The following is a 20,549-nucleotide window of genomic DNA, read 5'->3' as shown; positions in this document are numbered from 1 at the left end:
CTTCAGTTCAGCGTTCCACTCCAGCTAGCTTCAACAGTTCTTTTAAACAACAGTTTTACATCCTTTTTGGGTTCCATTCGCTTTTCCACCAAGCTTATTATTCAGACTGTTGCTAACATACTTCCGTGCCTCCCTACCCTTCCTGATAATGTAACAGCAATGGATGGGTAGGAAAGTCGACTTTTTGGATATAAGGTGGGAGTTGGGCAGGTAAGAGGAGGAGCTTCCTGGGTTGCTGTGGCTTAAACATCTGATGCCACACACCCAACCCTTCCCCTAAATGATACCTCTGAGTCGGCTCCCACACTTCTGAAGCCCACGAAAAAGATGTGTTTTAGCAAGAGCAAAGGCCTTTTACCCGTGGAGTAGGAAGACAGTATGTTGAACAAAGATAGATTCCATCTATCCCCCATTTGTGTCGACAAATAGCAGAGTTATTGTTACTTTTTGACTCAAATTGTTTATTGGTCAGCACTCTTTTTGCGGTGCAGAAGCCTTTCCTCTTTCAGCAGTCCAACAAACTAATAGCTTGTCTTCCCTTCGTCATGAATGACTTTCCTTAATTCTGTACCTTAATCAAATAACTATGGGCCTGATTTAGGGTTTGGTTGACTTACAAAAGGCCGACCAGGTGGTGGAGGACTTTTTCCACCACCCTGTTTTAACTCTGACTGCAAATGTGGAGATACCTACTGGGCCGGTGGACATTTCTATGCATTGGCAAGAACCGCCGTCATGGCAGATTGTGTCAATGTAGATTGATTTGATGGACAGTTCCATCAAACATTACAGTGCGCAGTCAAACTTTTCCGAAAGTTTTTATTTTTCAAAAACAAATTCCCACAGCAGGGCTTTGTTTAAAAAAAAAAAACTGGCACTTCCCCACCATGAGAGTCTGCTCCAAAGGTGTGAAGGGGTTACTTAACTTCTATCCCTGACAACCAGGGTATTCCTGGCAGTTATGAACAATAAAAAAAATTAAAAAGAAAGAAAAGAATCTATTCAACTGTACACTCTAAATAGGGTGGAGGGTTGGATGAGTTACCTTTGACGTAGCCTACTCCCTCTGGCCGTCAGTGGAAAGTTTATGCCGATGGAGTAAAGTTTGATCCGTCGATGTAAACTTGGCTGTCCTCCGACCTCTTAATCAAGTGGACAGACCAAGAGTTTTACGGAGAGGGTAATCTGTCTCTGTTGCAACAGAGTACCTCTGCCAAACCCTAAATCAGCCCCAAAGTCTCTTTACCTGGCATGATAGTGATTGTTGCATGTATATTCAACGAGGATAACAAAATAAAGAGGCCATCAACTTAGCTGAGAAGAAAACTGATTTCACCTTAGCCTGACCTTTTGAAAGTGACATCTTTGTCAATGTCAGTAATTTTGGCTACTGTGCTTTCCTTAATGCCTGTTGTGACGCATCCTTGAAATTGTCATTTCAAGTAGGTTTGTTTTATTAAGGTGGCGGAGAAATAATGTTTCGGTCTGCAAAAAGGCATGGGCCAATTCTCAAAAACATAGGGAATACCATGCCTGCAGGTTTGGGTTTGTTATTGTTAAATATTTTAATATATTTTTTAATTCACTAACAGAAAAAGTTACATCTGAAAACATCAGCTTGTTATGTTTTTATTCATACTTCTGCCTTCCTACCCCTACAACTGGCACGCACCCCACCAGTTTTAGGATTAGGCTGAATATTGCATATGTAATATACTGCTTTCCTATTTTGGTAATCTTCCCACACCATGAATGTTATCCCTTCCATTTTCCACCCTGCAAGCACACTCAATTTTTTTGTGGGTAGAGATGGTGGTGGCAATTCGATTAAATATAGAGGTACCGCAATATTGCTAGGTACATGGCCTCACGATCTAACCAGCTATCAAAAATTGTCAATCAGTGTCTGGTGGTGCGCAAAGAAAGAAATAGCAGACAAGGGGCCTAGCAAATAGTCTCCAACAGTTTGAGAATAGAGTAGTAATATTAAGTGGTCTACACGTGGACAGATTGCCTTAACCCCTTCGATGCTCATGACGGAACGGTTCCGTCATGAGCATCGGTTGAGCTGTGCTCATGATGGAACCGTTCCTTCATGACCACGCCCGTTTTCGTTAGGGCTCAGCACCGGCGGTAAATCTTACCCGCACGGATGTGGTTAAGAAATTACATTCAAATTATATCACATGCCCATTAAGGGATAATGGATACTTGACGGCTGCAGTGTTAACCCCTGCATTGTTTATGCTTATACAGATACAATTCATGTACCTTTACAACATCTTTATATGTCTCCCTCTCTTGTCCTTCCCTCAGTCAGGTTCTCTGACTGTAAACTAAAAGAAAATCTAACAAATCCCCACTAATATTTACATCATCTCTGTATGTGTTTAACAGATCGCAAATTAATGAAATACTTTGGAAAAGGTGACTTGGATACTACTTATGCACACGTTCAATATCAGATTCTGTCTCACTGTCTGTTACTTCCCAGATGAGATTTCATTAGTTATTGAAGGCCTTAAATTCGTTGTTGCAACTAATACACTATTCAAGCTTGCATTACAATGAAACTGTGATTAATACTTTTGTCATGATCTTTTTTGAGGTCTTGAAATTAATGTTCTTCCCCTTTTTGTGATGACCGCACTTTTCCTTAACTTGATTTTTGCAAATTTCTTTTGAGGTTATTTTTAGCTTTTTAAAGGTATATGCTTGCATAATCTGAATTCACTTTCCTACTCATTGTTAATTTCTAATTTCAAGTGCGACAATTGGCGTTAAGTTCCTCTGGGGCATTTCCTGGCATAGCGGATATATCACTTGATTCAGTGTTCAGGTTGGGCTGTTGCAACATGGGTATCCGTGATTGTCTTCAAGGCAATTAAAGTCTGCGTGGAGCTTATACTCAGCCTTCAAGATGGCTGCCAAGATTCCTTGTTAACACAGGAGTTTATATATTTATTGATATATAACTATCAATATCCGAGATATGGCCTGATAAGTTTTTAGACCGCCTTTTACTTTTTCAGGTTTTAAGAAGGCAATGATTAAGCAGGCCCACATTGTGGTAAGAGAAAGGCAAATATCCTTTTGGAGGGCAGAAGGTCTGGAAAGCAGCTCAATGGTTTGAGATCCGCATTGTTATACATGAGTTCTGAGGATTTCTTTTAAAGATGACTAAGGGCCGGGTTAGATCTGGGTAGACTTGTTACTCAATCGCAGTGATATCCTGTCCGTCGACATATAAAAGCCATTGGATATAATGGAATTTCTGTTTTAGTGGTTGGGATATCCGTCTCCTTCGAGATGGAGTAACCTGTCTGCCAAGATCTAAATCAGAACCTAAGTGTTTGAAACAATATACCACCCCTTGGAAATCTTAATATTTGTGTTGAATAAGGTTTCAATGTGGATCGGATTCCAGTGGGCTGACCAGGACGGTGCGCTACTTTCCACTTTCAGTAATACAATATTAGTTCTGGATCATCACCAATTGGTGTGACTCATCCCTTGGGTATCCTGAGACTTTATTCATCCCGATGCTCTCCTGTTGTCAGATTCATCCACCATTTGATTGTCCTGAAGAGAACTCCATATTTCAAACTTGTTTGAAATGTCCTCAACATCCTAGCACACATTTTTTAACGTGTTTGCTTCTATATAATCACAGTACGGTCACTTCTATGTGTCGTGCCACACTGCGCAGCTTTGTCGTCCTTTCTAGTGTTATATATGTGTTTGATATGTTTGCTATGAATTGTAAAGAACCTTTATAGTCTGAGCTTATCTGCTGGGTAAATTTAAACCACTACCCAAACCATCGTATGGTTGTGTTGTCTACATTATTTGTCTGCCTAGATTTTTCTTGCCTTAATGATTTATTCAAATAAATTGAATCCAGGTGAACCATTGTTATAGGGTCAAGCAGATAGAGATTTTCACTAATGTTCGGAGTTACAGGAGTAACTCTTTAGTAGTTTCTGTACTTTAGGGCATGCAACAATGCCAACTGGTGGAAAAAGAGGAGGCCATTTGGGAATAATGTTTGCTAATACATACATTTTAGCATATGTTAAACATTCATTTAATACAGTTCCATTATTGTATTTATATGGTTTTCTAACTAAATACGTTGTGTACGACCCCCCTAAGCACTGCCTTTTGAAAACTGGGTGTGCAGCCCAGTATCGGTGCCCCAAGAGTACCAAGAGGCTACCATGTGACCATCTCCTACTGGTGCAGAGCACAGGACACCAGACACCGGACACCCTCATTTGGCATTAGAAGGACTTTGGACACAGACTCATTTGTCATTAGAGTCTTTGTCTCTGCCCCAAAACACCGTATTTATGTAAGTTCATTCTTAGGTTTCCAAAATGAGATTTCAATTGCAGATCTATAGCAACAGTTTTTGGTCATACTCAAAATGAAAGGGAGTCCCATTGTTTACATATCAGTTTGTAGACTGTCATTTCCAAATTAGATGTTGAACTTCTTATCCCTCATTATTTCTTTTATGATGACCATACCCTTGTTTCCCATTTGCTGGGCTTTGACCACCCATATCCTCCCAAACATTTTACCCCTTTTGACAGTATTGTTATTCGTTTATGTTTCACCATTCAAATACACTACCGTATAAAATAGAGCAATAACAAATGTTTGCTTTTTGCATGTATCTGGGTGTGTGCAATAATCAGTCTGCAGAGAGCCCACCATTAGTTGTTCTAATAGGGGACACATATAACCTGGTAACGATAAGTGTCCCCTCTTCTCTCATGAAGGAGATCCTTTGATGACGTCCATGCTTGAGGTTCCATAGAATCCACACTTTAAAGGGGTAGGTATGGTGGAGGAGAGAAGAAATTATCAGTTTGGTTTAGTGAGTTCGTTCAACGGATAGGTGACCGAAACATGTTTTCTCTTTTTGTTCCAAGCGATACAGATATATTTTTAAAATAGTCAACATAATGTTAATAAGATCTATTTTGAGAGGGGTAAATAGCCCGAATTAGTAAAGTAGGTATGGCCTTTACTAGAGGGAGGATGGGCACTGCTGGATTTTTTTGGATGGAAGTAGTACCTTTACATCTGCGGGACGATATCTACAGAGGTTGCTAGAATCAACTATGTCAGCTATATTCAAAAAGAGCTATTAAGCTTTAATGACATGTGGAATTTGTTATATAAGGATTCTTGTTCAAAATCCAGAACCCAAAGTTCAAAAATAAAAACAATGTTCAAATTAATGATTGAGTTTTATAAAATATTGCAAGCCTTTGACTATGGTCAAGTTCCCTCTGGCATACCTACTCCCCAACCTAGAACAATCCTGACTTTTTAGAGCAAATAAATATGAGGACACAGCCTTGTCTTTAAAGTAGCATTAGCATAATGGGACAATTAGTAGGTGGAAAGTAGTTTAGGTAATTTAAAGAGTTGACAATAGAATATAACCTACCTGCCTGGTGGACTTTGTTAAAATATCTTCAGACTAGGGGCAAATTAGGATTCTTGGTGATTTACATCAAGATGAGAGAACGACCGGGTATACCTCCACTTTATACTCCAACCTCATTAGCTCACACCTTCTTAACTTTGAGAACAAAATAAAGAAAAATGTGTAGAAATGCTAGGATAAATAACAATAATGAAGAATGAAACGGTTTACATCAATTAACGCGTGAGTCAATAACCATGGCTGCAGAGACAAATCAGTATTTATGCATCTGCTGATTGTATTGGAATCCATAAGGCATTTCTTTAGTCTTGTTTTATTTATTTATTCTATTTTAAGACTTATATTGCGCCAACGAATCATCCCAGCAGGGATCTCTCGGCGCTTTTGGCAGCACAGTGCACACGGTTAGACTGTTACAACTGCTACAGATGTTTAGGCTTTGTAGGTTCATGGAATCATAAATTCTATGATTAACCCTTGTTGGGTAGCCTTTAGTCTGACATTTGTGTGGATTTAAAAAAGGCATCATGACTAATAAATAGAACAAGTTAATTAGGAATATAGCTTTAATATGTATCAATTTAATAAACAAGAAGGGAATTAGAAAGCCAAATAATGATTTCGTGTATTGGAACATTGATAGCACAAACAACACATATTGCACAACATTTGAAAGAGGAACATCCTACCACCCTTTATGAATGGAGAAAAAAGTATTTATGTTATGTTCCAGGAATAGCTGTTCTACAAACAACTGGGTTTGAGACATAAATGGGAAAATACTTGGAAACTTTGGACAAAACATATTCAAGAGATACTAATCTTTTATTTTGGACTGTAAAATGTTACTGTTTCGAATATTTGAGTGTGACAGTAATCTCCAAAGCTTTTACAGCAAGAACTTTGTTTTTATTAGTTAGGCATTTGCACTTGTATGATATCAAGGATAGTTAAAAAGATTTTTTTCCTTTGGATTGCAAAACAATTAATTAACTAAAATACACATTCACCTCATCCACACACTTGGAACAACTCCAAAAGGGGGTACAGTATTTAGTAAAAAAAATCCTTTATTTGTTATAATAACACAATATATTGAAAACAATTACTCTTACATAGCAAATCACAGTTCATTATATCACAATATTAAAAATAAACGACTAAATTATGACAATTAAAATTCATGGTTCTCACACAGAAAATAACAGTAGAAAAACAACAGTAAATTTTGAGCCTAACCGAAGGAAAGAAAACTGGAGGCGGCCTCCGTCCACCTTTGTGCAGTTAATCTAAATATCACTATGGACAGGGCAAGGGGCAATGCACTTTGACCTCTGTGCATCTAATCCTGTTTTAGATTTAACAAAATCAATGTGCGTCGACGCGTTTCGGTGGACCAAATACATACGTCCACCTTCTTCAGGACAAGAAAACTATATTTCCTTCCAACTGAGTTACACTACAAATATCTTCACACGAGTCTGTTTTAATCACCCATGTGGTACACCTTTTAAGGCCAAGGGGCGAATGACTACCAAATGCGACTGGCAACCTTTTAAATTAGTTGTAGCCTTACAGAGTATGTGTCCCTTCCGACAAAGTTGACCTCTCTCTGCCCTATGTATTGGTATTTCATAAATTCAGGGCACTATCCACCTGACAACCATTTAATCTCACGCTTTTTAAAAGTTTTCAGTGGGTATATCCTTCACTTTTTTTTTTAGAGAAAAATGACTGCTGTATTTAGTTAAAAAATGACTGCTGTATTTAGTTAAAAAAGCCCAACTTCTTAAATACACACAAGGCTATATTGCTCCTGTATGTAACTCCCCGCGTCGGGGTTTGGCGTTTTGTATCAAATGACCGCCATGAGAAACTTATAGAAATTGTTGAGTAATGAATTCAGTGTTAATGGAGCAAATTTTAAGGTGACAATTTGGGGTATGCAACAGCTATGATTTAATATTATATTATTGTACCTAATATTTATATATAAGCACTACCGGAAGACTCAATAAAAAAACCATAGATAGGTGGCGATAAGAAACCTGACTGGTGGTGGAAGGGGAGCAAGAGGGAACCAAGGGATAGGGTGAACGCTAAGGGAATGGCTTTCTCGCTTGAAGCTTATAGCTTCTTATGCTTTCATTCCCAGCCTCAAAAAAGAAAATCAAAAGTATTGTGCTGCTTCGAGAGTCCATGCCACAGTGTGTGGGTTTCTCCATGATCTGCGAGAAGAGTCGTGCAAGGCGACCGCCATCCTCACCACCTCATGAGAATTAAAGTGCCTCTCATTTACCTGTCTGTGGCCTGTAAAGTGTCACAATAGAGAGGGTGAATTGTGTTCCCTCACATCAGAAGCTTGCCTTTACTTCTTACTGTCTCTATCATTTAGTGTTTTGTACCCTTGTCTTTCCGGCACAACATGATTGTGGGGCCTGACCCTCTCCTTAAGGCTTTCGACCCTGGCAACTTCAGGGGAAAGCATCACCTTTGCCTTCTGCCATTGAATTTTAAGTACTGCTGACATCTGTTATGGCAGTCACGTTCCCCTTTTTCCTTTTTCCTCTTGTTCGCCCAGCATCCTTAAATTTATGGCACTGAGAGCAATTCCTATTAGCTCATTCCCCGGTCATTATTCTCCTTGTGTGTCAGACATCACCAGTCCTTTCTGCATGCTGGTGATGTTTTATTGCATATGTTTTGTTTCTCGTGATGAATCTGACTCAATTTGTCTACCTGTGTGCCTGTATTCTCTAATGACGCAACCAATTGTTGAAGCTTGCCAAACTTTCATTTTTAAGGCTGCCTTGCTTTTGTCCCACAGTTGCAACATTTCCATCTTTCCTGTCTCCGTAGAAAGTCACTAAATTGGAGTGACTTGGTGCCTCAAATCAAGCGACTCACCTTATTCTGCATTGATCTCTGTTATGCTGAGGTTGGACTCAGTAGAACACTCCTCCATATAGCCCCTCCTAGTACAGATTAGTTCTTGAACCATATTGGTAAACACCGCAGTTGATTTTGTTTATGATATCCAAATTTTATCGCACTGGTTTTGTCCAATACAGAAATCTCACACAAACAAATTCTCACACCTACTTTGTGAAATTGATAGTGGACAGTTATCGAGGTGTGCTTTATCCTGAAGAAAGGCCAGAGACTCTGTTTAGAGCTAACCAGGTAGCTGAAACATGTCAACTGCTATGGAAGGGAAAACTACTGCTATCGCACACTACTTAAAAAACATATTTCAGTGGGCTGTTAATAAACAATACAAAAATGTCTTCATATTATTACAGCAATGTATTAGACACAAAGAATAACAGGATGCCTCTCGGCCTAATTTCATACATACTCAATGTAAATTCAATGTTGTAAAAGACCTTCACGCATGGCCAGTGGCACAATGACTTCTCCTTTTGGCACGGTTAGTGAAGCGAACAATCAGAACAAAAACACTGAATACCAATATGAAACCAGGAGAGCTGTGGAGAGTGTACTTATGTGGCTATGTGAAGGTGTGTGGAACTGACAGATACTCCTGGTGTGTTGGATGAATGAATTAAAGATTCTTCTATAGCTCAAGGCTACTCAAAAACAATGTCCTGGCGCTTTAGGCAATTAAAGACGGAAAGAAGCAGCGAACCACTGGAGTCATGTCATCCCTGAAGCTTGAATAGGAGTGTTTTCAACTCTTTCCTACATTTTACTCAGTAATGGACTTCAAATGTTCAGGCAACTGATTCCACATACCGGCTGCTTTGGCAGTGAAGGAGGAGCCTCCTCTGCGCTGCCTTTTAAAACGGGGAGCCACGATTAAGCCAGCATTATTAGCACACGGGCTTCCCTGGTCTCTATTCCTTAATCCTCTCATTGAGATACATGGGCCCCTTGTTGTGGAGAGCTTGGTGTGTCCGGGTCAGTGCCCTATACATTATGTAGTCGAACTGGCAGCCAGCGCAGTCTCTCCTGAAATAAGGACACTGATGTGTATTTAGGTATTTTGCACGATAGGCGAACTGCAATGTTCTGCATAACTTGTAGCAGCTGGGTGAGATATTCCAGGATACCCAGACACAGCACATTGGCATAGTCCAGCTTAGAGAGAATCCGTTTTCTGACCACTGTAACTTGTGCATCATGCGGAAGAAAGTCAAGAAACATATTCAGCATGCGAAAGATCCAAAAGCAAGACTTCACGACTGCTGACAGCTGTGCACAGAGCAAAAATTTGGTGTCAGATATAACACCCAGATTTCTGGCCACTGCCAGGGGTCAGCGGGGGAATGCTATTGGGCCATGCTCCTACCCATCCTGGAAGGGGATTCCGCCCTAACAATAAGATTTTAGTTTTGTCTGGGTTATTGACTGTAGGTATTTAGGGTGGGAGTTTATCAGGGGCATCAGTATTCTGGCCTCTAAGCGTGTGTCCAAAAACTGAGGGAAAAATAGGAGGCGTATTAAGGGGCGTGCTTTACACGAGTCAGGTGGGCAGCAGAGAGACTTGCTCGCTTCTTATAACCTTACCTTAGCAATACAAAATTTAAAAAAGCAGAGGTTACCACTTGGTAATTTTAATTCACTAGGGTCTCTCTACTTCCCCAAATAACCTTGGTTATTTGAAATGACACTTCACCATAAACTAATCATTAAAGATCCCCGAGTAGGAACTTGTATTTAGAAGCTCACCGTAATATTATGTCACCCATGTTAGCGTGAGGAGCAGACCCAAGGGTAAGATATGCCATATCCGTGATTGAGAGTCTTCCATTTGTTTATGAGGTCTCAAATTAGTGAACAACTGAGTATTACTGAATAGTAATAGTAGTTTTCAATCCCCAGTAGTAGTGTCTAGTTTTTCTTTTTCCAAATAGGGGGTAACAATTAAGCAGTGCAGGAGAGGAGCTCACCTGGGCCTTTTCACCTTCATGCTGCTAAACATAGCGTTTCTTGGGTTTGAAATAGTCTTTCTTTTCTCCTTCCTTTTGGCATTTTCTGCTATGACTGGGCATGATTTGTGATTCTTCAAAGATATATATGGTAGAATGCCTGTCTGTGGCTATGTCACATCTCCTTCCAAGATGGCACTTCCTGTTGCAACTTTTTTCTCTGTCACTGAAATGTCAGAGTAAAGATGATCGCTTCCACCCCACCTTCTACTTTGAAAAGGCTCTCATGCATGCGGCTGACAGAGACATGTGCATGGCGATCACGTTGTCAAAAGCTCTGCAGACACTCCTATCCCCAGTTTTCTGTGCATCAGTAGCTGCTCTGTTCAGCAAGATCTCACTCTCTGGCTCAGCGCATCCACACCGCCTGGCATCTACAACCTTTTGCACGTCCGTCCACCATTTTAAAAATGTTTTTATGTCTAAACTCGCACTTCACGCCAGTCTCCACTTCCTGGTCCATTCCACATTTCTCTCTGACAGGAATAGTGTGCCTTTCACAGGATATCCACTCCCTCGAGCCTCATGTGTTCAATTGTCTTCTGATGTCCATTACGGGCAATTGCCCCCAAAATGTATTTAGAACTAGGTTTGTAAAATACAAAATGGCTACTAAGTTGAAAATTGTAAGCTTTTGCTACCAGGCTTCCAATTTAGATTCCAATTTGTTTACAAACACAGTTTCAAATCAAACTGCTACAGAGCTAAATATTGTTGATGGAGGTGAAACAATATGCATAAACTTAGGTACCAAGATCGCAGAGTGATTAACATAGTTCAAATTAACCTAATATGTACCATCTCTGACTCAACTCACTGTGTTACTTTCAACAATGAACATGCCCCGCAACCTGGTTTATGAGATGTCACCAGAGATCTCGCACAAGTTGGCTATTAAGCAAAAGGAATACAGAGATATTGCGGATGAAGCAGCTAAGATTTACTATAGGGCCACTCAGCACAGGATCTATGACATTGGCGATAAAGCCAGCAAGTTGTTGTCCTGGCTTGATAGGAGGGATCTAGCGAATAGATGGGCAGCAGAAATTGTAGATGATTGTGCCGTCCGACATCAAGACAGAATTGGTATTGCAGGTGCCTTTGCTGCTTATTTTAGTCAGATTTATTCCCCTTTGTCTACCTCCACTTAGGAGGAGGCTGCTGAGTTGCTTGCTACATTGCCGCTGCTGCAACTGGACTCCCAGGAGATCGCAGAGCTAGACTGGGCAAAAACTCCTGATGAAATCTCTAAGGCCATCTCCTCCCTGCAGTCCGGGAAAGCCATGGGCCCCAGCGGACTCCTGATTGAACTATATAAAAACGTGGCTCCACTCATAGCCCCTTACCTACTGCGCATGTACAATGCGAGTGTGCTAGAGGGTGTTCTCCCGGTTGCTCAGCTGTTGGCCAGTATAGTTGTCATCCATAAGCATGGAAAGCCTCCTGACCAATGTTCTTCCTATCGGCCCATCTCTCTTCTTGACCCCGATGTCAAAATCTTGGCCAAGATCCTGTCTCTTCACCGCTCAACCCTTCTTCACAAATTGATCCACCCGAATCAAAATGTTTTTATGCCAACTAAAAACACAGCACTTATTTTGCACCGTTTGTTTGGGGTGCTGGGGCGAGCTACCACTGTACAGGAGGACTATGTTATTATGTCATTGGACGCCAAAATGGCATTTGATATGATTGAATGGCCTTTCCTCTTTGCTACGTTGGAGAGGTATGGTTTTGGTGCCCAATTTCTCTCATGGGTGTGTCTCCTTTACTCTAAATCCCTGACGAGAATCGCTGTGAATGGGAGTAGATCGGGAGCTTTTGAGTTGGGGTGGGGCTCTAGAAAGGGGTGCCCACTATCTCCTTTGTTATTTGTCCTAGCGCTTAAACCTCTCGCTATATGGCTCAGGGGGATCCCACGATTCGGGGACTGAACTGGTCACCAGCGTGGATGGACAAAGTGTCCCTCTACGCGGATGACATTCTGCTCTATTTGGCCAGGCCCAGATTTTCGATCAATAATGTACTCCATATATTCACCCTCTTTCAAAAATATTCCGGCTATACTATTAACTGGGATAAGTTCCTGATATATATCCTGAGTGGTCACCTCTTCCCCTCCCCTGCCCCCAGTCGGGTTGTGGGGCCAAAATTGTGACTGAGGGCTTTCAGTACCTTGGTATATATATTACGACAGATACGGCACTCTTCTATCGACGCAATTTGCTGCCCCCCCCCCTAAGCGTCTCAAAGCTGATGTACAACGTTGGAGGACTCTTCCTCCTTCACTCTTGGGGAGGGCAGCCCTTTATAAAAAGATGGTGCTCCCCGCTTTCAGTATGCGTTACAGAAAACACCACACCTAGTCCCGCCTCACTATTTTACCTCCATCGAGTCCGAAGTTCGTAACCTGTTGTGGGACAACGGACCACCCCAAATCGCACCTGCCAAACTAACCAGGAGCTGGTATTATGGAGGCATTGCGCTGCCGGCCATCAGATCATACTATTGGGCTTCACAACTTATTGTCCTTAATCATTGGATGCATTGGCCCATTACTGACCCTGCATATAGAATGGACAGGCACAATATGCTGCCTGGCACTTATTTGAGGGCACTGTATGGAGGATCAAAACTAGAACCCAAATTCACTCTGACCTCCACGACTGTCTCCATCTGGCACGCTCCGAATTCGGCCCTCGGCTGGAGGGGTAGACTTACACAAGCGACTCCATTGTTCGATTTTTGTCTCTTGTGTCTGCTTTGGCGACAAGCCGGGTTTGATAAGTGGGACTTGATTGGATTGTGCAAGGTGGGCGACCTGTGGGTCGGGGATGGAATAATGCCTTTCAGTGACCTGCAGCAGAAATTTCAATTGCACAAGAAAGAATCTTTCTGCTACCTTCAGGTGCGAATCACACTGACTAAGGTGCTTTCTAAAGGCGACAAACTGCTGCTGTCTTCCCCTTTGAAGAACAGGCTCTTGGACGACTATCTTCCAGATAAGGCCATCTCTCAAACCTACTGAAAAATCATTAACAATTCACCTGACCCCCTTGAAAAAGTCTGCATAAAATGGTGAGCAGATGTGGGTGAAGTTGACGATGAGGACGGAGGGAGGCCCTCGTATCGCCTTGTGAGGTTTGCAATTCGATCCCGGTTCAAAATAATTTAACTTAAATTACTGCATAGGGTCTACTACACGTGCTCCGTCTTGGTTAAAATGGGTCTTCTGAATTCTCCACTGTGGCCAGGTGGGTACTTATTTGCATCAATGGTGGGAATGGCCAAATCTTCAGAGGCATTGGGAGGAGATCATCTCTGTCTTATCCCAGGTTTGCTGTAAAGATGTTGAGGCTACTCCAAGGCAATGTCTTCTGAATATTTGGGATGCCACTGACCTGTTTAGACCTGATCGACTGTGGGTCTTCCTGGGGTGTATGGTGGCTAAACGTAACATCGCTAGAACTTGGAAGGATAGAGTTGAATTGAAATGCTCTGATTGGGAGTCTAATATGGATTGGGGCATGCAAACTGAGAGAGTGGTGTATGAATGCAGAGGTTGCCCGGGTAAGTGGACAAAAATTTGGCCCTCTTGGACTGAGAGTAGAGGTTGGCTGTGCACCCCTTTAGTGACCCCTCTTAGTTCGCTGTTGATAACGAATCACTGTAGTCTTGTGTTCCTTGAAATCGGCCATAATTAGGAAACTTTGATTTAACCCCTTAGCTGCGGCGGCTATTCTGCCGTAGCGCCAAGGGGGAGGCGGGGCCGCGCAGCGCTCCCATACTCATGACGGAACCGCTCCGTCACGGCCCTCGGGTGGGCTGTGCTTGTGACGGAACGTTCCGTCACGGCCCCACCCGCTCTTTAGAACGTCAGCGCAGATGCGGAATTCACGCTGCGCAGGCGCGGCGAGCAGGCCGTGACGGAACCGTTCCGTCACCAGCACAGCCCACCCGAGGCTCGTGACGGAACGGTTCCGTCACGAGCACGGAAAGGGTTAAGCTCCAGTTAAATATGCCCCTTAGTGATCTTTATGACTATTTGTCGACCACTTTTTATTTTATCTTTATTGTATATTCTCATGACTGCTTTTATGTTTTTGTGTTGCTGATATTATTTTATTTGTCTATCTTTAATAAAAATATATTTTTTTTTAAATGAACATCCCCCATCCAAGCTTGAGGTAGAGCAGTGGAGAGGAAGAGGAATGCTTAGAGGCATAATGGGAAAGAAGAATATCAGTCTTAGTGATAGATCTTATCCAGTTTCGCAAAGGGAAGTCCCTCTGAATCTGTCCCTCTGCCACAACATTTCCCTCACGACCATGTTGCCCGCCCATTGCAGTCAAAATAGCCTTTACTCAGTCTATATCATGCAAAATGTAAAGTCCAGATTGCAAAACATTTTTGACTGGCAGTATTTTATGTCATTGGTGTTAAGGCAATATTTGCCTCTAACACCTTTTACCACCGTTTTATGAAAGCAGGATTCTGGAGGTGGTAATGTGTGGCAAAAACATTTGTGTATGTTTATTGTGTGGAACTGTTGTAGTAGTGCGACTGTGTTTTCATGCTGCATTATTGTAGGGTGATGGTGGTATAATATACTGTGCTTGTTATGTTGCAATCTGTTTTGTTGTGCCCGTTTAAGCTTGAACTGTGTTATGTTGCCATATGTATGTTGTATTTTGTTGTTTTGTTTGTTTTCTTTTGAATGCTGCATTTCCATCCAAATGCAGAAAAAGCTTTTCAACCCCTTGGGCGCGGCCGCGATTCTGCGCCTGTGCGGCACTTTTATTGAGTGAGCGGATTCATGACGGCCCCAAGCCGTCATCCGCCCACGAGCACCGTGATGCATGACGGCCGGGGGCTGTCATCAGCATGGAAGGGGTTAAGCTCTCATAACAAGCAACCATTTACCTCTTTCAAAGGTAGTAAAATGGTGCTGCTCCATCTCATCGCCTATTTAAGACTCTATTCAGCACAATACTGCAGCAGACACTTTGCCTTGCAGGGCTCCCTTTTTAGGTCGAGCATTCAAGACCCCTTGTATATACTTTAGTATATACTTATATGTGTATGTACTTTGTGGTCTCTGGAGATCAGCTAGGGCTTGTCTGCTTCTGCTTAGGGACTTTTTCTGTTCAACGGCCTCAATTTAACTGTTCTGATAGAAAACGACCACTAGAGGTCAGTAAAATTCCAGAATTGCTTTCTACTTAGGACTTCATTTTTTTTAATCTTTCTGGCAACTGCCTCTATTTAACTTTCTTGATAGAAAACGACTAGCAGAGGTCAGTAAAATACCAGAATCATTTTAGCATTCTCTAGCTTCCAGTCCATAGAAATTGCCTTTCATGAGCACCCATAGACAATAATATTTTTTTCAAATCTTATATTTTCAGTGATATGACCACTGAAGGCCCTGATTTTATATTAAAAACAGAACTTTGGACTATACAATTTCCTGCTGAACGGCAATATTTCTCTCCATGTGTTTCCATACCTGGCGTGTCACGCAGATTGGTGCTTACTTTCCCTCTATGTTAAAGAACAGTAGATGTTTCAGCACCCAGGCTAATGTGCTGCATAGCTAAATACATATAAGATCCCAAAGGCAAGACCGATTGCATTGCAAATGGTTGTTGTGATAAGGCTGGCTTGCTTTATTATGGGTTACGACGAGAATAAACTTGCAAGGCAGCTGAAATGCATTAAAATATAGAGAGTTATTTTCTGATGTTTTTTATTACCAAACAGTGGGTTGCAACACTACCTTTATTAAACAGTTTTGTGTTTTTAAAACTTTTTAAACCATTCTAAGCAATGCAGTATAAAAATAAATGTACGGTTCTTGTTATTTACATATAAATAACACCATCTCTGTGGTTGTGCCCATATGACTCTGACTTTGGTTTATGATGACACTTGATTCCTTCCGAATAGATGTATAGCCTTATATTTCTCGGCAACCAGCCATCTATTCATAATAAACCCTTTAAGGAAAAATCAACGTGTACCAGACACAAATGCAAAGAGATTAAATGGAAATATCTGACTGCAGCGTTTTGATTTCTACTCCTTAACACCTTAGCTGCTTTGGAACGTCCAGCTCCAGTGCTGAACGTTCCATTGCGCAGGTGCAGTTGGAACGTCCAACGGCCGACAGCAGCACTCCCGAGGTAGTGGTGCCGTCGGCTGCTGGACGGGCGCAGCGCTTAAGGGGTTAATACTGAAAGCATGGGCCTCATAGAAGCGTAGTGCAATCCTGAATTAAGTGATCATTCTGCAACGTCCCATCGCTCTAGAAGTTGAAGAATCCATTTGTAAGTGCTTGCTCCACAGCGCTCATCTTGATTGTTATTGGATAGCCACCTTATGGTTGAGAAACTTGCCTCGCATAAAATTCGGTCCATGTGTTTTGACTGGCTCGTGTGAGTTCAAGCAGCCTCCTCATTGAGCCTGCACCCTTCAATTATATGTCAGTGTAACTAATGCGTGGTGTTAAGCAGTGGCCAATAAAGATGTTGTATGTTGTTAAGTCATAATGTGAAAGTAACGTGTTACACGGTCTGTCTTCATTCCAGCCATACATCAGAAACTCGAAGCTGACGGAACTGAGAAAGTGGAAGGCTCGATGACGCAGAAACTGGAGAATGTGCTCAATCGTAAGTTGGAGAGAGTGAGCGTGTTGAGGAATGCAGCGAGGGTGTGCCTTAGGAAACTCAAAGATGAATTTTAGAAAACACCAGAAAAAAAAACTTACATTGGAAACTGATGAGCTATGTTACATAGATGATATTGTTTGCATACGACCATTGGCCTACAACCGGCCCTGTACGTGGCTAAAGTAAAACTGTCAATTTGAGTAGAACTAAAGAGGTGGTTTTGGACCAGGCCCGGCTCCAGGAATTTTTATTTGGGTGGGCCAAGAGTGCATTCGGGTGGGCCACTGCGGCAGTCGCGACTCGCGCGAGGGAGTGGGGGAGAGGAATAGTGGGTTGGCGGGGGGTCGCGCGCGCAGAGGTCTGGTGGGGAGGGGTTCAATTTAATAATATTCATTAAAAAAAACAGGAAGCAGGCAGCCAGGCTTCCTCCCCTAAGCCAATCACAATGCTCTAAGCAGCGCGTTGATTGGTCAGTATGCCACCCAGTCAGGGGCCTATGTGGCCCTGCCCTGCTCGCATGTACAAATGTTATTGTGCAATACGGTATTAACCAGGGTCGTCCCTTCCTAATAGCGAGCTGCATTTGTATGCATCATTGTTTTGCGACCACAATTAAAGTCACGAAACACTTGCAGTTTACCTCCTACTCCAAATAGGTAGTAATCCACTTGAAAGAGGAAGGGGTCACCAAGGGAGCCCTTCCCCTTTGTGAAAGGATGTGAAAATATTTTTTGAGAGCAAGCAGTGGTCCCACGGACTGCTGCCTGCTCTAACAAAAATGAAACGGACATTTCATTTTTCTTTTTTAAAATGCATCCCATGTAAGGTCCCTTTGATGTGAAAAGGAGGTTTCTGAGGTGGGAGTATCAGGCAAGTAACACTACTCAGCCTCCCTTGTTGCCAGCCTTCAGTGAGAATCTCTCTCCATTACTAACGCCACCTAACCCCAGACTCTGCAGCACACTCCCTTCCAGCCCTGATTATCCATTTTCTACCATCCATCTCTTGTGCACCTTATCGCACAGCTGACCTTGGGCCCCAGCCCCATATCAGCCACCATCCGGATCCTTTTTCATTATTCCTGGTAAAAAAAATGAGTAAAGTCCCCCTCAAACTTAAAACAATAAATATACCAGTAAATATAATTAGCACACACTTTAAAATATGTTCCACAGTGGCCCTAATGACCCGACTGCTAATTTAATAAACAAAAACAGAAAGGCCATGACAGGGTTGGCTTTAGCGCTGGGGTGGAAGTCTTTATTGGTGCCCCCCCATTGACCTCTTTCTCTTTACTACCACCCTCCAACAGTGCCCGTCATCTCTCCGTAGCCTTTCTCCCTCATGACCTCCTCCTCAGACTCTCACACTACCACCCTCTACCAGTGCCCCTCATCTTTCACTAGACTCTCCCCTATTGACCTCCTTCCCGGATGTCCTCATTACCACCCTCCAACAGTGCCCCTCATCTCTCTGTAGCCTCTCCCCCTCATGATTCCCTCCTCAGACTCCCTCACTACCACCCTCCAAAAGTGCTCCTCATCTCTGCGTAGCCCTCCATGACCTCCTCCTCTGATTAGCTCACTGCTACCCTCCAACAGTGCCCTCATCTCTACATAGACTCTCCCCATATTCACTTCCTCCTCGGATGCCCTTATTGCCACCCTCCAACAGTGCCCATCACCTCTCGGTAGCCACTCTCATATGCTTTTCATTTGTGGTATATCGCTACTCATAGTGTAGGGTTTCACAATACTTTATATAATTCACACATTATGCAGAGACAATGAATCATACAAATATGTAAATCAGCCTATAGGGAATGTCACATAAACCAATGAGGATTACCAGGTGTAGGATTCACATGTCAGCCATACTGGTGGGCAGTATGTGTTAAGAGGGATAGGTCTGGAGAAGCACAAACTTCTCTTTACTGATAAAAAATGTACATCTGCCAAAACGAACTCTTTATAGCAACATTAGAATAATGAAAGAGTGTGGAAATTCTAACTATATCGCAATACACAAAAAACTTCCTAATTATATCATTCAGGTTTGTATGCAGCTCTTTGAATACAGTTCATATGTCACTGTCCTATGTTAGATCTGTAACTTCTGAACTGCAAGTAACAAAAGGATCTCTGTGACAAAGGCAGTAACCCACTGAGCTAACCACATAAACTACAGTTTATCTGCATCCCAAAACTACAAACAGACAAAAGATTTCTATCCAGCAGGACCATTAATCACCAGAGTTATCTGGACATTTGTACTGTTGTCTTGCATGTGTGGCAGAGCCAGTCATGAAAATGATAATGGTAATTTAAGTGAAATATACACGGCATACACAAAGTATGTGTCTTGCTGGGCCCTCACAGATTTTAAAAATATGAAAATAGCCACACATTCTCGGAGCATACATGAAGTATGTATCTTGTTGGGCCTTTTCAGGTTTTTTTAAAAACGAAATAGCCACACATTCTCTTACCGCTGGGTTGGAAATCTGTCTCACAGCCCGATCTGATAAGCAGCTGAAGGGGGTCAGGAAAGGTGAATCAGGATAAACAAACTCCTTTTCTCCAGCGCTGAAAAGAAGGAAATATCCATGCAGCACACAAAGGTCACCTGGTGCCAAAGAAGGGATTTGTCCCCTTCACCATGTCCCTATTCTACCACAAGTCACACAACTCACCTTTCCAAAGGAGATGCGTGATTGGGGGTATCTGAGAGAGCGCCAAGGCCCAATCACGCAACTCCTAGAAGGAGATGATAAACTACGTTCAGAGCACCACGGACTTTGAGCAACGACCCTGTTTCCACGTCCATACGAATCCGGATGACAGTTGTACCCGACTGCTCCCGCCATATCTCATCCTGTACTAAGCTTAGAACACGGACTATCTTCCGTTGTACCACTCGACTCCTCAGTTGATGACCTGCCACGCCATTTTCAGCCCTGATGAGTCACAGGCTTTGTCCTGTTTGATGAAACACGTGTCGGCTGGCGTCTATATCCTATAAAAAAGAACTTTATAAAGCCTTCTTCAAAACTACAGCTTCATCTTCTTTTGTCCTGTTACACAAATTTGACACAATTGTTTATCTGACGTGTGCACAGTTCTTGTATGTACGTTCAGAGGAACGTTTTAAATTATAGTGCAAATTTTCTGTTGCCTTCTTGACGTCGCTGTAAAGGCCAAGATTCGTGTTTGGGTGGGCCAGGCTCATGTTAGAGTGGGCCTGGCCCACCCGGCCCACCCTCTAGAACCGGGCCTGTTTTGGACAATGATTCTTATCGAGAATGATGCGGTCTGTTTGAGGGAACGGTAAAGTTGTCAAAAGCTTAAACTGTGCAGGTAAACTGTGTTGATAGATTATAGCCTATTCTGAGCATCAGCGTTACATTTCAAAGAAAAATCGCATATTTTGAAACATGCGCTAACTAGCTTTAGCAACAAATAT

General features: G+C 42.3%; 1 protein-coding gene across 4 annotated transcripts in view; it reads left to right on the top strand.

The window, feature by feature from the left end:
* EXOC2 (exocyst complex component 2) overlaps window positions 1–20,549 on the top strand; it is a 1,143,674-nt gene that overhangs the window by 327,531 nt on the left and 795,594 nt on the right. For all 4 annotated transcript variants that reach the window (XM_086965054.1, XM_086965056.1, XM_086965057.1 and 1 more), the window contains one exon: window positions 17,007–17,087. In XM_086965054.1, the coding sequence (XP_086821180.1) occupies window positions 17,007–17,087 (81 nt within the window). The remainder of the gene's footprint in view (window positions 1–17,006; window positions 17,088–20,549) is intronic.

This window comes from Lissotriton vulgaris, chromosome 4_1 (assembly GCF_964263255.1).
Source record: "Lissotriton vulgaris chromosome 4_1, aLisVul1.2, whole genome shotgun sequence".
In the NCBI taxonomy this organism is placed as follows: domain Eukaryota; kingdom Metazoa; phylum Chordata; class Amphibia; order Caudata; family Salamandridae; genus Lissotriton; species Lissotriton vulgaris.
The sequence above is the reverse complement of the archived record's forward strand: the minus strand, read 5'-3'. Positions and strand labels throughout refer to the sequence as shown.